General features: G+C 36.7%; 1 protein-coding gene across 1 annotated transcript in view; it reads left to right on the top strand.

Annotated features, from left to right (window-relative positions):
• The window catches only part of UGGT2 (UDP-glucose glycoprotein glucosyltransferase 2), a 99,702-nt gene that overhangs the window by 55,156 nt on the left and 28,187 nt on the right, over positions 1–16,359 (top strand). The window contains exons 21-26 of the mRNA XM_076362103.1: positions 648–854; positions 2,213–2,344; positions 4,298–4,425; positions 6,055–6,150; positions 7,902–8,004; positions 15,444–15,523. Coding sequence (XP_076218218.1) covers positions 648–854; positions 2,213–2,344; positions 4,298–4,425; positions 6,055–6,150; positions 7,902–8,004; positions 15,444–15,523 — 746 coding nt within the window. The remainder of the gene's footprint in view (positions 1–647; positions 855–2,212; positions 2,345–4,297; positions 4,426–6,054; positions 6,151–7,901; positions 8,005–15,443; positions 15,524–16,359) is intronic.

Below are 16,359 nucleotides of genomic sequence, written 5' to 3' on the forward strand. Positions count from 1 at the left end.
TCAAATAAGTGTTTTAACAAAATTTTCTCAAGTGCTGCAGTTTAAAGTTTACCATTTAAGTATGTTGAATACCACTGACTTTACCCTTATTTTTGTATTCTTTATTGCACTAGAGAATTTACCTTTTCTTCAGTTAGTGACACTATTTGATTCTAGCTTCGAATCATCACTCTCTCTATTAAGATTTAAGTGGCGTCACCAATTTTAGCAAGTGAAAGATTTTCCTGCTGATTAAGATTAAAGTGATAAGTGGATAACTTCTCATGTATTTATTTTACGCTGTTTGATATTTTCTGAAAAATAGAAAAAAATATCTACAAAACAGGTTCTGAAGTCTGTAAATGAACACCTGTGTATGTCCTTTGTTAAAAAAAATGCTTCTGCAGAATGCGCAAAGGCAATTGTTCTATCAAAAAAAAATGTTCTATTTAAAATATGTATTACAGAATAGGTAAATTCTTACTAATACCATTTTTACTCCTAGTTGAAGTTCTGAATTAGGCGTTGATGTACATTTTCTAAAGACAAATAGCTGCAAAAAAATAAATACTTAAGGACATTTCACAGAGTTACAGTAGATATGAATACATTAGGTAACAGCAGATGGAACTGTAAAATTGTGTATTATTCTGTATTTTTCTTTGCAGAAAACAAGCAGTCATACACGCGTTGGGATTTTGAACAATCCTTCATCAAAAATAAAGGAAGATAACACAGCCATTGCAAGAGGAATTTTGACCGCTTTTCTAACCCAAAACAACAGCAACTTAAAAAGTTTCCTAAGTAAACTCACTAAGGAAAAGGCAGCAAAATCCCTTGCTGCTGGAACTAAAATTGCTAAATTCCTCATCCCAGTGAGTGCAAACTAAATTAGACTACTTTCTTTTTCATTTTACATATATTTTATTGTAAGCAGATGTTGTTGAGAGTAACAGTGTTTGGCCAAATGCTATGAAGTTTATAACCCTTATACAGTTTCTGCTCAAGCAGATTTGGATTTTTGACAACTTTTATGTGATGAAGAATAGAGAATGTCTCTAAAGTAAAGGAAGAAAGTACGAGAGTACTGAAAAATGTAGAGTAAGGATACTGGATTATTGAGATCAAGACAGTTAAATTTTTAATTGTTTTGGTTTGTTTTTTTTTAAAGCGCTCTCTTAATTAAAATTACAGTATTAATATTTGTCAAGAATTAGGACTTCAGAAGTAACTGGTTTTACCTTGCTGTTGTAGTTGTGAGCAGTAATAGGCACAGACTGAAGCGGTTGGGGTTAAGGAGCATTGTATACTTCTGGCCAACATTTTCTGGTGTGCTTCTATGAAAATTCATTGTTTTAAAATACAAATGTTGCTGACTTCAAAGTTCACACGTAGAGTAGAGCCGAGTTACCAAATAACAGCTGCAAACTACAGTTTTTGTTTCAGAAAGAGCTGTAAATTGTAGTATTTTTAAATAGGAAGGTTTGGAAGACTGAGAACTCTCTGGCACCATATTGAAAAATTAATTAGCAGGTTTGGGTCATGCTCTTACTTCGTTGTCTAATAAATTTTGAAAGATGTAGAGGTAGCTAATTAAGCAGTGTATGCATGTTACTAATTTTTTTTGTTATATTAATTGTATCTGAATGAATCTATTTGCTTGGTCTGTATATTTCTAATGAAGAAATACATATCAGTAGAGTTTAATATAGCAGGATAATTTTGACAGGTGAGGCACAGTGCTGTTGTATGCACGGCAAAGTTCCAGCATTTTTTTCCCACTTTGAACATTGGTTTGTTATGTGTCTTACTGGATGATTCCCCAAAACATGTTTAAGCTGTATCCAATGACCATGTTAAAATGACTGTTAGGTTTTTAGAGTAGTATGGATTTTTTAATACCTTTTTCCTAAAGGTGAGAATACAGTGCAATTGTTAACAGAGTATGTTATTTTTCATGCAGCTGTGTGCTGGATCTTAGGAAAAGTGTTTAACCTCATGCTCAGCTTTCCTTTCATGGTTATTCACAGTTGTCCAAGGGTAAAAACTGCACACTAGCTAGGTGGGGGACCGTGGCTCCACACCAATAGTCATGTACTTACATTGAAGCTAAGGTTGTTGCTTTATTCCGATTTCTGACTACTACATAACTTGAAGAAAATCCTTGCTTACCTCAGCTGTTACACAATTTTGCTGAATCATTCCATCATCTCATACTTGCCCTTTGCTTTAGGGAATGGATGACGATACTTTTGAGAAGAAGTACAACACTTTAGGACTGGATATAATTAAAACCCACCAGATGTTCTGCCAGGAGGTTCTTAAGCTGCTTCCTGGGCAAATGGCTGTTATGAGTAATGGCAGGGTAAGAAAGAAATGAATTCATCTCTGAGTCTTTTTGTAGGTACTTTTTATTTCTTGGAACTTCAGTTTCAAGCTAAAGAAAATGCATTATATGATTTCCCACTTTTTCATCCTGTTGGTAGAGAGTGGTATGAATGTTTGCCTTGTTTTTTATTTTGTTTGCTACTAATTTGTTTATTAGCTCCATTCCATTGAAGTTACTATGTATTTACATTCACACAGCTATTTAAGAGATAATCTGATTAAATGATAGAGAAAATTCTCTAAATAGGTTCATATTTGCTGTATTATTAATAATATTTAAGAATAAATTCTGATCCTGAAGTTACCTATACTTTACACATCTGGTGTAGGATGAACTACTGCATATATAATAAAAAATAAGTTAGATTGACTAGGGTAGTATTTCAAGCTCTTCTGTTTTAGGAAAAAAACCAAATGGTTCATAAATATTAAATTGTTCTATAGTCTTAACTCTTAATATTCAAATAAAAGTGTAGTAGTTTTGCTGTTTCAGTTTCTTGTATGTATATTCTGAAACCAATAGCCTTTATTACAGTGTGGCTATAGATGAACTGTGATTAAAAAATATGGAGTTGGGTTCAATATTTAGTACTTGTTAGTGACAGTCAATACCTTACATTACAAATACGATTTATACAAACTACTCTTTGAGTTAAGTCTTTTCTACTTATTGTTCCACCATTAGAAAGAAATAGAGATACTATGTTGGCATCTAATTACTGGAAACTCTCTTTAAATTGTGTTCTTAGTTACTCTTGTGCATCCTAAATGGCTTCTGAGATATAACTGAAATACCACTAACAAACCCACAGAAAGTGTTTTTGTTGATGAAGCACAAAAGAATTGTCTTGGCTTTTTTGTGTTAACAAAAAAACCCATACCTAAATATGCAATTTTATTTTATAAATGGTTATTACTGTTTTCCGTGCCTAAAAAAGCTCAACTAATGTCATATATGAAGTTTTGAGGAAATACTTTTCTTACAAATACTTGGATAAATTTGATAATATTCATCTATCTGAAAGTGTGTTTTCACTTTAAGGGATGACTTAAAAAGGGCATGGGATATCCGTCATTTCTATCCTTGCTATTTCAGCACTGAAGTTATGTTTTTATGAGCAAATATTTTTTTTTCCAATTATGACTTCTACTGGTATTTCATAACCACACTATGGTTTTCTCTATCTCATGCATCATTAATACTAATAAAAAATTCGAAAGTGGAATTTAGTTAGATGACATCTCATTTCTAGGAAGCAGTTGAATTTCAAGAGAGGCATTCAGCACCAAACTTATATCATGACATTCTACAACCTGGGAGCCCTGTAGGCTTTTGAAGTTGACTTGGGTCAGTTTAGCCTGGTAGGCTATGAGTAGGAAATCCAAACAACATCCTCAAAGCTATTTTCTGGGACTCCAAGGCACCTTCTTTTCCTTCAGACACCCAAAAAAAGTAGTAGTTCTGTTTCTTGTCTCTGGATATCCTGCATTTCTTATCCTTTGCTCATCTTCCTTTCTATCCATTCTGCTTCATCTGAGAAGCCTTGAGAAGTTAAGATTGTGTTCACAGAATTAAACAACTAAAGACTGTGGTAGGCAGATAGTAATTTGGATTTCAGTTTAAAATAATGTACCTAACAGAGCTTTTTCTTAAACTTAGATTTGTTATTTCTAAATAGTGTACTCCTTTACATAGGTATGTATAACGAAAAATGTCATGGATGTTTCCATTGCAACTGTTCTTTGTGACTGGTAATTAACTGTAATTACATAACTGTAAAAACCTAATCCTGTATAGTTACTATACAGTTTAGTACTACATAGTTAATATTCATAGTTGCATACTGAATATTGTGCATTAATATTTTTGCTTACAGAAGAAACATTACTGGGACATTTTACGCTTAGTAACATTTTTTCTCTATCTAAGGTACTGGGTCCTTTAGATGAAAATGAGTTCTATGCAGAAGATTTCAATTTGTTGGAAAAAATAACATACAGTACCTCAGCAGAGAAGATTAAAGCTATTGTCAAAGAGATTGCAAACAGTAGTAAAAGGTAAAATTCTTTTGTATTTTGAGGCTTTATGATATACTGCCTTGTTTGTTGCCTGTGAGTAATAATCCTTTTGCACGGGAAATATGAACAAATGTTCAAATATATAGTCATAGTACTCTTCATACTATATACTTATATATATACACTCTACATGCACTTAGTCAAAGTGTTTGTTGTTTGCATGCTATATATTTGCTATCCTCTTACTTAGCATCTGAGTACTTCTACATAGACAGGTTTAACTGTCCCTCATTTCCTTTTTCGCACTTCCCTGACAGACTTAGTATACTTACCTACTCAGACACTTGCCCTATTTTCTAGAAGAAATGGCACATCTGCTAAAGTTTGTATCACCTTTGTTTGGCTAATTCTGCCATGTAACATGGTTTTCCACTATATGTATAAACTATGTATGTTGGTTTTCAACTGCACGTGTCATTTACCCTGCTGCTGACAGCCTCTTTGGTACCTCGTTGCTACAGCATAGAGTAGAAAAAAGGCACCCTGTGTTATTCAGGAGATGTGCACCCTTTTGTCGTTGGTCATAGGTGTGATGAGGCTAAGGCATAAGAGATCACTGCTTATCCAAAGAATCATATCCGTTCCAACTTGCCTCATAACACGTGTGCAGCTCTGCTAAATTACTCCAAATACTTTATCTACTTTCATCATACTTACAACCAAGAGACAAGTACAGCTAACTAAACAATTTCTACTAGCTTGTGTTTCCTTAAGAGTAATTATAAAGAATAATAATAAGCGTGATAAAATCCAGTGCATCTTAAAACCACAGTAATATCTGAGTGTTGATATTTGACATAAGAAAGTGCATTGTCTTTGGGAATTGTTAGAAAAGGAGCCTGTAGAGGCATGGATAGATGTGGTGCTTGGACACCCTGCTAGACAACATTCACACATCTGTTAATTGAAGAAGCATAAAGATGAGTTCTAGCCAGCTTTTAATCTAAGGATCCAGTTTGTGTGCAAAGAAGAGAGCAATATTATATTATTTTTACAATATCTATTGACTTTCTGTGTCCGAGTATCAGTTCTGTTATGTGGAAGGACTGAGAGAATAACTACCAGAAAAACAAAATCAAGAAGAGGTAGAACTATCAAGGAGATAAGTAGTGAGAGGCAAAACATATTTAATCAAATATTAAGACTTAGTGACACTGAAATAGAACTACTAAGGTTTCTAAGGAATTTCTAGTAAGAAATACAAAAAAATTAAAAGATGTGGCCAAGTAAACTTGAAACTTTGTTCATTTATGTCTGTTCCTAGATGTTGTCAGAGAGGAAAAAAATTGCAGAAAAAGTAATGAAGGGCTATAAATATCAGCAGATTGTACCATCCAAACTGTGAGGCTGAATGGTAATTCTGCTAATTCTGCATTGCTTAATTTTAAGAAGCGTACAGTTCACAAGCTCTAAGGCAGTAGTGGTTCTTGGGCATTGTCATGCTAAATGTTTTTCTCAAAGCTACAAATCTTGAAGTGATAATCTTTTTAAAGAGTTCAGGATGTGGGCTTTAAAATACCGCTTGTGTAGACAAACATACATTAAAATGTCAATGCTTTACTCCTTTTTCTAATGAAAAACAAATTGTATGCACCTTATTTAATATAGTGGCAGTGATTTGATTATGAAAATAGATGCCCTACTGTCATCTTTGCCTAAAACAGAGATGAGACAAGATGCTGAATTACTCAAAGAACAGCACAGGTAAGTTCTGTCTGCCATGATAATGCACTTACAGTACTTTCATATTAAAATTAGAATGTACTGATTACTACATAAGGTCTTTGAAAACTTGAGTAAACATTCCAGTTTTAAAAGAAGTTGATTGTATGGTTGTATGAACCTGTTCATCTGCCTTGGTGTAATGCATCTTTACGTCTCTCTTAATAAATTAATTAGTAATACCTAATGATTTTCCAGCCTTATCCTTTACTGAAAAAAGAGTGATTACAATTGGTGTGAAGAGAAGTGGTGATCTGGAGTTAGAAAACTTGGAGTCCATACATTTCATAAATGTTAGAAGTAATTTCACAGATTAGAGCTAAAAGAAGCTAGCACAGCTTTTTCTGTTTGTGGATCCTGAGTACTATTGTCAAGGCTAGTATGCATATGTTTATATTGTATAGCAGTTTGTGGCTTAGCAGTCTCACTCTTGACCATAGTTCCCGTGCTTAGCTTGACCCTAACATACAATTAGATTAGACTGTAAAATACAATTAGATTACATTCAAATGGAAGCTGATGAGGCTCACTGGCACTTAATTCCTTCAGAAAAACTGAGCAGACCGTCTTCAGTTAACAGATTTACACTTGGCAAGCTCATATTAGCGTCAGTAGTGTGTTTACTTGTATGTTGGCTCCTTGTGTTTCTGATCCTAGATTTAGAAAGTGAATATGCCACAAGCATTGTCTTTTGTTGTCATTGTTAATGAATGAGACCTAAAATACCAAGATGTGCATCTGTGAATCCTGTCTTCTTTGTAATGGGATACTAACGGTAGCCGTTTTTAATTTAAGCTTATCTGGGGCAAACTTTCTGGAGCAAAGACAGGTACATTTTTTAAAAGGACATATGATAGCACAAGAACCATGATCAAAATAAATTTTTTTTAATGCTGTTTTCAAATCCTTACTTGGTTTTATTGGTAAAGCTGCTCTAGTGTGCTGTGCTGATGTGCTGGCCCTGTCTAATACTTGTTGAAAAGACAAGGAGTGAAATCAATAGCCTGTTTTAAGTGGCTAACACCTTTTCCAAAGTTCCACTAACAACAGGGAGTTATGCTGCTACCGTATTGGAGGGAGTTTGACTCACTAATGGTACTCACATTTCTAGGTATATTTTTGTGGAAAACAAATTCAGATAGTTCATTTTGTGTATTTAGAGCACTTTTTTTAAGGTTTACTTAACACTTCCTTCCTGTGGATCCAGAGTACTTTAACTAGGGTCTCCTTGACTTAGTCTAATCAAGTTTATCAAACTAAATTATTTTCTGGAATGCATAAAGCTAATCCATCCTATGAAGTTTTACAATTCTCAGTTGCTATTTTTGCTGCTGTTTTTTTTAAATTTTGTTACTGCCGGCACTTGTCAAATCTGATGATTCTAGATACCGGTAAAGGAAACTGTAGACTAGTGACAAAAAGGCCATTTTAAAAATTTTGCTGTGTCTTTTCCTTTTAGGTTATTGATTTTGTAATGGGGCATGTATTTAATCAATAACCAGTATGGAACTATGTAGATTAATGCTAAATTTTAATTGCTGTTCATGTTTAGCTTTTCTAGTGATATCACAGGGAGCAATAATGATTACTGCTTGAAATGAGGGAAACGTCTTCACGAGCAGTAAAATCTGAAGTGGCTCTGATATTACAAATTCATGCCTAAAAATGTTTGTTATTTCCACAAATTCAGTTTAGAGTTTTCATGTCACTTATTTATTAATATTTTTTAACAGTGTAGTAAAAGTCGATCCCCAACAGAATGAACCATTCTATGATGTTATTGCTATTGTGGATCCATTGACAAGAGAAGCACAGAAGATGGCTCAGTTATTGATTGTAAGATGGTGGTAATTTCTTTTAATTCGCATATTTGTAGTTTAATTTTTACTAAACTTTTTCTTATTTCCATGTACAGTATAGCAAAGGGGTAAATGAAATTTAGGTATTTTTTAAAATATATATTTGGTTATATTTAAATTCATATTAAAAAGTTGGGGATGATCTAATTCATCATTGTAAGTACCTTATTTGCAATTAAAATTCAGATGCCCCATGAACCATTCCTCTTAAAAGTGAGTCCATAAATGCTCTTTATAGTCAATAGAAGGAAAGGAGGAGATTGTCTGCGTAATATAGAGGGAAAGGATCTCCCATCTCAAAGTCTTAAGAGGCATACGCTTCCTTCCATTAAACCAAATCACCTTAGTTTTCCAAGGTACCTAAATGAAGTGGTCTAAATCTGACCCATAATATGATCATAAGAAGATTGGACTATAAACCTTTCAGTTCTTGGAAAGGTATTTCTTAGTTGATTAATGCTACCAAGTATATCTAGAAGTCTTCTGTTGTGTGTAGCTATTGATCATCTAAAGACAGACTGTCCTAAAAACATAGCTCCTAAAATGATTTTCTTTTTTCACTAGCTGCAGAATATCACTCTACCTCAGGCTCCTTTATAGTTTCCCATAAAAATGTAAATTTTGTCTTCTTTTTATGGTCCGTTACAATTCTGAAGCCTGTAACTTGATTTTTGCTGCATCCTGCTTTATCTTTTTCTCTGCAGTAATTATGAAAGTTTCATAAATTTTTACATTGCTTTTTCCCCTCCCATTTTCATACCTTTATGCCTTTTGTATTAAATGTTGAGGCATCCACTCACTCTTCATACATAATAGTGAAGCAAAGTAAACCGTTGTAAAATTTCATGAAAATTCTGTTATTTCAAGACTGAAGTACTAGCTTTTCTCTAGAACCAGATCTTTCATTTCACCATTCTCAGTTAAAATGAAAGCTTGATGTTACCAGATGAAAATATTTTCATTTTGGAATTGACTGGAAACTTTCTCCATTCAGGCAGAAGTTCATATTATGGTAAGTTGTGTGAAGGACCTTGTAGCTCAGATCAGGAGCCTCTATTCCTCCTAGAGCAACAGGCTCCCTGACGAGCAGTATCTTCCCTAATGCATGTCTAGGCAAATGACTCCCATGATGTGCCAAGCTGTTCAGCCATCGCATGTCCTACTTGATTCATAGGAGCTATAGTCTTACTCAAGAAGCCAACCCTTAGGAGAAAATAATGAAATGCTGATGAAACTAAACAAATCAGAAATATTTTAATGTAGATGAAACTACTTTTCAATTTTTTTTTTTTTTAATTAAAAATAAAATAATCTGAGAATTAAAAAAAATACATATCTAATTATCTGGAAAGCCACCTCCGCCTGGTGTAGAGACAAAACATGCATACATATATACAGCAAGCTCCAAACTCACAGTTCCTAAATGGATGCCTTTCTGATTATCTTGCTATATATAGGTGACAAATACTGTAAACTTTAAGCACTGGGATATATTCGTATTTAAAGGATCTTTTTTTAATAACATAACTGGATTAGTGCCCAGTATATTGGGATGGTAGCTATTAATGGTGCAAAATTTGCGTAGTAACTACCACAGCAAAGCACATGATTCTTGCCCCAGTCCATGCTGAATGTGTCCACATTATTTTTTTTTTACCCTGGTGAAAACATGCTATTATATTACTTTGTGTTACTTAATAGTCACTTCAAAGAAATATTTTGGTAATTTTTTTTTAAATATAAACAAAAAGTTACTGAAATGGAATTGAAATTGAGAAGGTGTGAACCGCTACAGGTAAACCGTAATCTAACTTTACTTCTTAGTCTAAGAAATTGGCAATTTAAGGCCAGGGGCAAGGTATGAGTCAGAGCATGAATGAGAGCAGAGCCAAGCCTTTTAACTGTTTTTAAAAAATATACTGGATTGTATCAGAAGAACTGCTCTATATGCTCTCCAGAGAGGGGCAGGAAGAATTTTCCATATAACCTGTGTTTTGCCTTTTTCAAAAAGTTTTGTCATAGACTTTAGCATTGAATATTTCCAGACAAGGCAACAGTCACTGTCTACAGTAGATCTTTAAATGCTAGCCCTGGCTTGACGAGGGTTGGACCATATCAGTTCTCAGCAGAATACATGGAACAGCTAACTGGTCCTAAAGTTATGAAGGTGGTCCCTAAGGTGATGTGAAAAAAGTAGAAATTCCTCCATCTAAAAATGAGGACAAAATGAAAGAGGTGGATTTTTTTTTTTTTTATGGTTCACCAAAACCAGCTGAAAAAAATATTATACATGGTGCCACTGAACACACTACGTGTTCCCTAGCCTAACTGCTTTACTCCAGCACTATGTAACTCTTAGGATCATCTACTTTTTTTTTTCTTGTTCCAGTAACTGTCAAAGAACTTAAAAATGTGGAGAGAAAAATCAAACCTTTTCTTTTTTCCTGTCAATTATCTTTTGCCTTCTTTTTTCTTTGTTCATTCTGTCTTCAGGGAGAAACTCTTATTCCATCCCTAAAGTGAGGAGAAATCTCTGAAGGAGCCCCTTTTGATAATCTAGTCTGATTTCCTATATAACACAGGTCATAGGACTTCTTTTTATCAATTAGCATTTGAAGTAGAAATCATTCTTGTTAATCTAATCCTAATTTAAGTATTATCAAGCAGTTCAGTAAGATCACAGCTCCTAGTGAGCTTTTCCAGTGGCTAATTAACCTGACTGTTAAACTCAGACTTGGAATTGCAGAATTTTATTTAGGTCCATGCTGTAAGCTTTCATCTTCTCATCATTTTGCCAGTTCTATTGAAGATTCTATTGTAAGAGTTTGTTTTCAGTGTAGAAGCTTCATATTATGGTGATGTTCACTCACAGTTTCAAGTGATTGGTTGAATAATAGTGGTTTAGTGAGTTAACGCTTTTCACATGAGTTGTGGTAACTTACAGTAAGCGTTTTGCAAAGTGACTGCACATGTAAAATAAAACTTGAGCTTAAATAATTTTCAAGCCATGTAAACTGAAGTAATTCAGCCATTTGCTACAGTTTGAAATACTCTCTGAACAAAATTTCCATGCTCCTCTTTGCATTTTCTTCATTAAAGTAAACAGACTGAACTCTTCAAATACCCTGCTACAAAAAAGGCTTTCCAATCTTGTAACCATTTTCATGTGTTGACTTGAATGCCCTGGCTTTTGGCATCCTCATAATCCCTAAATAACAGAACCGATTTCAGTATTCCAGAAGTTGCATTGTTGGAAAACACAGAGATAATGCATTCTTGTCTTATTTGTCATTTCCTATTTAAATTCCTTTGAAATGTTAATTAAGAATGGCATTATTCTTTTGGCTACAATACTATATTAAATTTCATGGTCAGCTGATGAACTGGGATGATACCTCAGTCTTCTTCAAGATCATTCTGCACACAACAACCTATCAATGCAGATTGCTGAAGTATCGTTCTTACTAATGGGATGAGGTTTTTGTCTTGTTTGAAGATAAAGTCCAATACAGGTTTACATAATTTTGGATGCAACATCTTTATTTCAGAAATTGTTTTCCTTAATGTTGAAAATTCTGGGTATATTTTAGTAGATAAGACCAGCTAGCACTGGTTACAAGTGCTTTTTATTCTGAATGATGGATAGACACTTGAGTCACTTTGACCTTTATTTTGATTTTGGTGGTCTTTAACCCATGTCATGTAATACTTGCCCTTCTTATACTTTCAGTGCTGTTTCAGTTCTCCTTTCCTGCTTCTTCACTTGTTCTCACCCTTATGCCATTCCCTAGTCTTTATTTTTTGCTCAGTAGTTTTTCAGTGACGCTATTCAGGTGACACAAAGGATGAGAATGAGAAACTAGGAGCAGAACAGGTCCCTAGGACTATATAAAGTTGTAGCACTATAGTAAAGAATATCAGTAGCCCTGGGTTGAACTGAGGAAATAAAAAAATGGTTATAATAAAAGAGAGATTTAACGATGACCATTGTCTTGCTTTGTTCCCAATTTACGTGCCATTATAGTAATTTTAGATTTTAGCCTTAGTAGTATCAGTATTTTAACTTAGCTTTAGTATCTTATTTGCTTTTCTAATAATATCCATAAAGGTAGACACAGATGCTTTATGCTTTCAAATAAGCACTTTGGATCAGAAACCACAGAAATGAAGAAAACTTGGTAAAGGTTTTTAAGAGTGCTTTAAAGAAATTAATAACTTTGTTAACTTTAAACGAAATGGATTGCTCAAAAAAAAAAGAAAAAAATTCTGTGCTAATATTATGGTTCCTGTATAACAGCATCCAGAAAATTAGTATTTTAGAAATGAACAGATGAAGAAACTGAGAAAGAAGTAGAAATATTTTAACTTACTGGAATGTTTTGAAGTTGATTGAATAGTTTAACGCATCATTAATCTATTGCTGACATTTAAAAGTATTAAGTAATTAAGTATTAAAATAATTCTCTGAGCTTTACTATATTCAACAATTTACTGTATACAACAATTTTAATAAGAAAGTCATTGTTTTAAGATTGGTTATTGAATAGAAGGCACGTGTTGTACTACAAATTTCAAGTGGTTTAAAACCTTCTGGAAAACACAATATAAGAAAGGTGATAATATAATTTACACAAGCATTGGAAAATGGGGATAACTGCTCTCTTAAAAAAACTGCATCACTAGGGGAAAACGTTAACATTTTGACTATCAAGAATATCGTGTGCTAAATCATGCAGTTTTTAGAAAAGGTCAAATCTTTATTTGGAATATCTGACAACATCCCTTAATATACAGATATATTTAGAACTAAAATGTTTGAGATTTCTCCTGAAGCTTGAGAAATGACAGGATGTTGCAAGGATAACTTTGGCTTATTTACAAAGTTTGATGATTACCAAGAACCAATTTTTGTCTCTATTTCATGGAATCATTATTATTATCATTAAGGTTGGAAAAGACCTCTAAGGTCATCGAGTCCAACCGTCCACCCAACACCACCATGCCCACTAAACCATGTCCCTAAGCATCGCATCTACACATCTTTTAAATACTTCCAGGGATGGGGACTCAACCACTTCCCTGGGCAGCCTCTTCCAATGTTTCACCACTCTTTCAGTAAAGACATTGTTCCTCACGTCCAATCTAAACCTCCCCTGGTGCAACTTGAGGCCATTTCCTCTCGTCCTATCGCTTGTTACTTGGGAGAAGAGACCGACACCCACCTCGCTACAGCCTCCTTTCAGGTAGTTGTAGAGAGCGATGTGGTCTCCCCTCAGCCTCCTTTTCTCCAGGCTAAACCACCCCAGTTCCCTCAGCCACTCCTCATAGGACTTGTTCTCCAGACCCTTCACCAGCTTCGTTGCCCTTCTCTGCACACGCTCCAGCACCTCAACGTCCTTTTTGTAGTGAGGGGCCCAAAACTGAACACAGTATTCGAGGTGCGGCCTCACCAGTGCCGAGTACAGGGGCACGATCACTTCCCTACTCCTGCTGGCCACACTATTTCTGATACAGGCCAGGATGCCATTGGCCTTCTTGGCCGCCTGGGCACACTGCCGGCTCATGTTCGGCCGGCTGTCAACCAGCACCCCCAGGTCCTTTTCCGACAGGCAGCTTTCCAGCCACTCTTCCCCAAGCCTGTAGCGTTGCATGGGGTTGTTGTGGCTGAAGTGCAGGACCCGTCACTTGGCCTTGTGGAATCTCATACAGTTGGCCTGGGCCCATTGATCCAGCCTGTCCAGGTCCCTCTGCAGAGCCTTCCTACCCTCGAGCAGATCAACGCTCCCGCCCAACTTGGTGTCATCTGCAAACTTACTGAGGGTGCACTCGGTCCCCTCTTCCAGATCATCGATAAAGATATTGAACAAGACCGGCCCCAGTACTGAGCCCTGGGGAACACCGCTCGTGACCGGCCGCCAACTGGATGTAACTCCATTCACCACAACTCTCTGGGCCCGGCCGTCCAGCCAGTTTTTGACCCAGCACAGAGTCCACCTGTCTAAGCCGTGAGCCGCCAGCTTCTCGAGGAGAATGCTGTGGGAGACGGTGTCAAAGGCCTTACTGAAGTCCAGGTAGACCACATCCACAGCCTTTCCCTCATCCACTAGGCGGGTCACCTGGTCATAGAAGGAGATCAGGTTGGTCAAGCAGGACCTGCCTCTCGTGAACCCGTGCTGGCTGGGCCTGATCCCCTGGTTGTCCTGCACATGCCTTGTGAGCGCCCTCAAGATGAACCACTCCATAATCTTCCCCGGCACCGAGGTCAGGCTGACAGGCCTGTAGTTCCCCGGATCCTCCTTCCAGCCCTTCTTGTAGATGGGCGTCACATTGGCAAGCCTCCAGTCGTCCAGGACCTCCCCCGTTAACCAGGACTGCTGATAAATGATGGAGAGTGGCTTGGCGAGCACCTCCGCCAGCTCCCTCAGCACTCTTGGGTGGATCCTATCTGGCCTCATAGACTTGTGAGCATCCAGGTGACGTAGCAGGTTGTTAACTGCTTCCTCTTGGATTATGGGGGGTTTATCCTGCTCGCCGTCCCTGTCTTCCAGCTCAGGGGGCCGAGTACCCTGAGGATAACTGGTCTGACTGTTAAAGACTGAGGCAAAGAAAGCATTAAGTACCTCAGCCTTTTCCTCATCCTCGGTGACAATGTTCCCCCCCGCGTCCAATAAAGGATGGAGATTCTCCTTGGCTCTCTTCTTGTCATTAACATATTAATATATTTGTATAAATTATATATTATTATATATAATATATATTATTACATATTATAGAATTTTATATTTGTAAAAACATTTTTTGTTGTCTCTAACGACAGCGGCCGGATTGCGTTCTAGCTGGGCTTTTGCCTTTCTCATTTCTTCTCTGCATGACCTAACGAGATCCCTGTACTCTTCTTGAGTCGCCTGCCCCTTCTTCCACAAGTGGTAAACTCTCCTTTTTTTCCTGAGTCCCAGCAAGAGCTCCCCGTTCAGCCAGGCCGGTCGTCTTCCCCGCCCGTTCTTCTTACGGCGTATGGGGACAGCCTGCTCCTGCGCCTTTAAGACTTCCTTCTTGAAGATCGTCCAGCCTTCCTGGACCCCTTTGCCCTTCAGGACTGTCTCCCAAGGGACTCTCTCGACCAGCGTCCTGAACAGGCCAAAGTCCGCCCTCCGGAAGTCCATGGTTGCGGTTTTGCTGACCCCCCTCCTTACTTCACCGAGAATCAAGAATTCTATCATTTCATGGTCGCTAAGCCCAAGACGGCCTCCGACCACCACATCTCCCACCAGTCCTTCTCTTGTTTGTAAACAGCAGGTCGAGCAAGGCACCTCCCCTGGTAGGCTCACTTACCAGCTGTGTCAGGAAGTTGTCTTCCACACACTCCAGGATACAGAGATTTTTTTTTTTTACAGAGATTTTTTTTTTCCCTTGTAGGTACTCAAAGACATTATCAATGTGAAACTCAGGTTGTTTTTGAACTGCAGATCTAAGCTGTCAGAAGTGCCACTGAAGAGGTAAGTAGTTTATAGGTTTTCTTACAAGTATATGATCTCACTCTGTTTGGAAAAACAGCCTTAACAGTGTATATCCCTTAAAAAATAAAGTGGTTTGTGTTTCTGGATTGTTTTGTTGCGTAGTTATTGTCTTCTAATGTAACTTGAATGTTACCTAAGCAGTTTGCACTTGTCTAGAGAAAAATTCTAATTCTAAGGTGTCAAGCATGGGATCACAGGGAAGTGATCGAGTCCATCAAATGCACTGTTTGTAAACAATCCTTAGAGAAATCAGTGGAGAGTCTTTTCATGCCTGTGAAAACTTGCAGAGGGAGATTGTCTGCCTAACTTGCTCACTTCTTACAGTCCACTTAAGTGTACTTAATCTGTAAAATTCATTACACAGTAATTTGAAGATGAAATTCATCTGAGTAAATGTACAGTCTGCATTTGAGATCTTGTTATAATTCATTAAGAATATTGTACCCTGAAAGTACCTGCCTTAAATTGAAGTTTCTTTTAACTGTTTGTAAAGACCAGGGTTCACTAATTCAGTTATAGACATTTACGCTGAAGTGAATTCCCCAGAGAGGATTCCTTTCCCTCTAAGAGAAATGTTTGAGCACTGCCATCCCTTTAGCAGATACTTTACCTGTAATCTTACTGTGAGAGAGAGCTGGTGGTAGTGCCTTCCCTTTAGCCAGCAGATTAGAGAGTTAATCACTTGCCCACAAAACAGAAGTCCTTAGTTTCTATTCGGTTTGAGAGGAATTGAACTCACACCTCTCATACCACAAGAGAGTGTCTTAATCATCAGTCTTCTGAGTATCTTGTGTGAACATTGTCATGATCGCTTT

This window comes from Aptenodytes patagonicus, chromosome 1 (assembly GCF_965638725.1).
Source record: "Aptenodytes patagonicus chromosome 1, bAptPat1.pri.cur, whole genome shotgun sequence".
NCBI classification, from domain to species: Eukaryota; Metazoa; Chordata; class Aves; order Sphenisciformes; family Spheniscidae; genus Aptenodytes; species Aptenodytes patagonicus.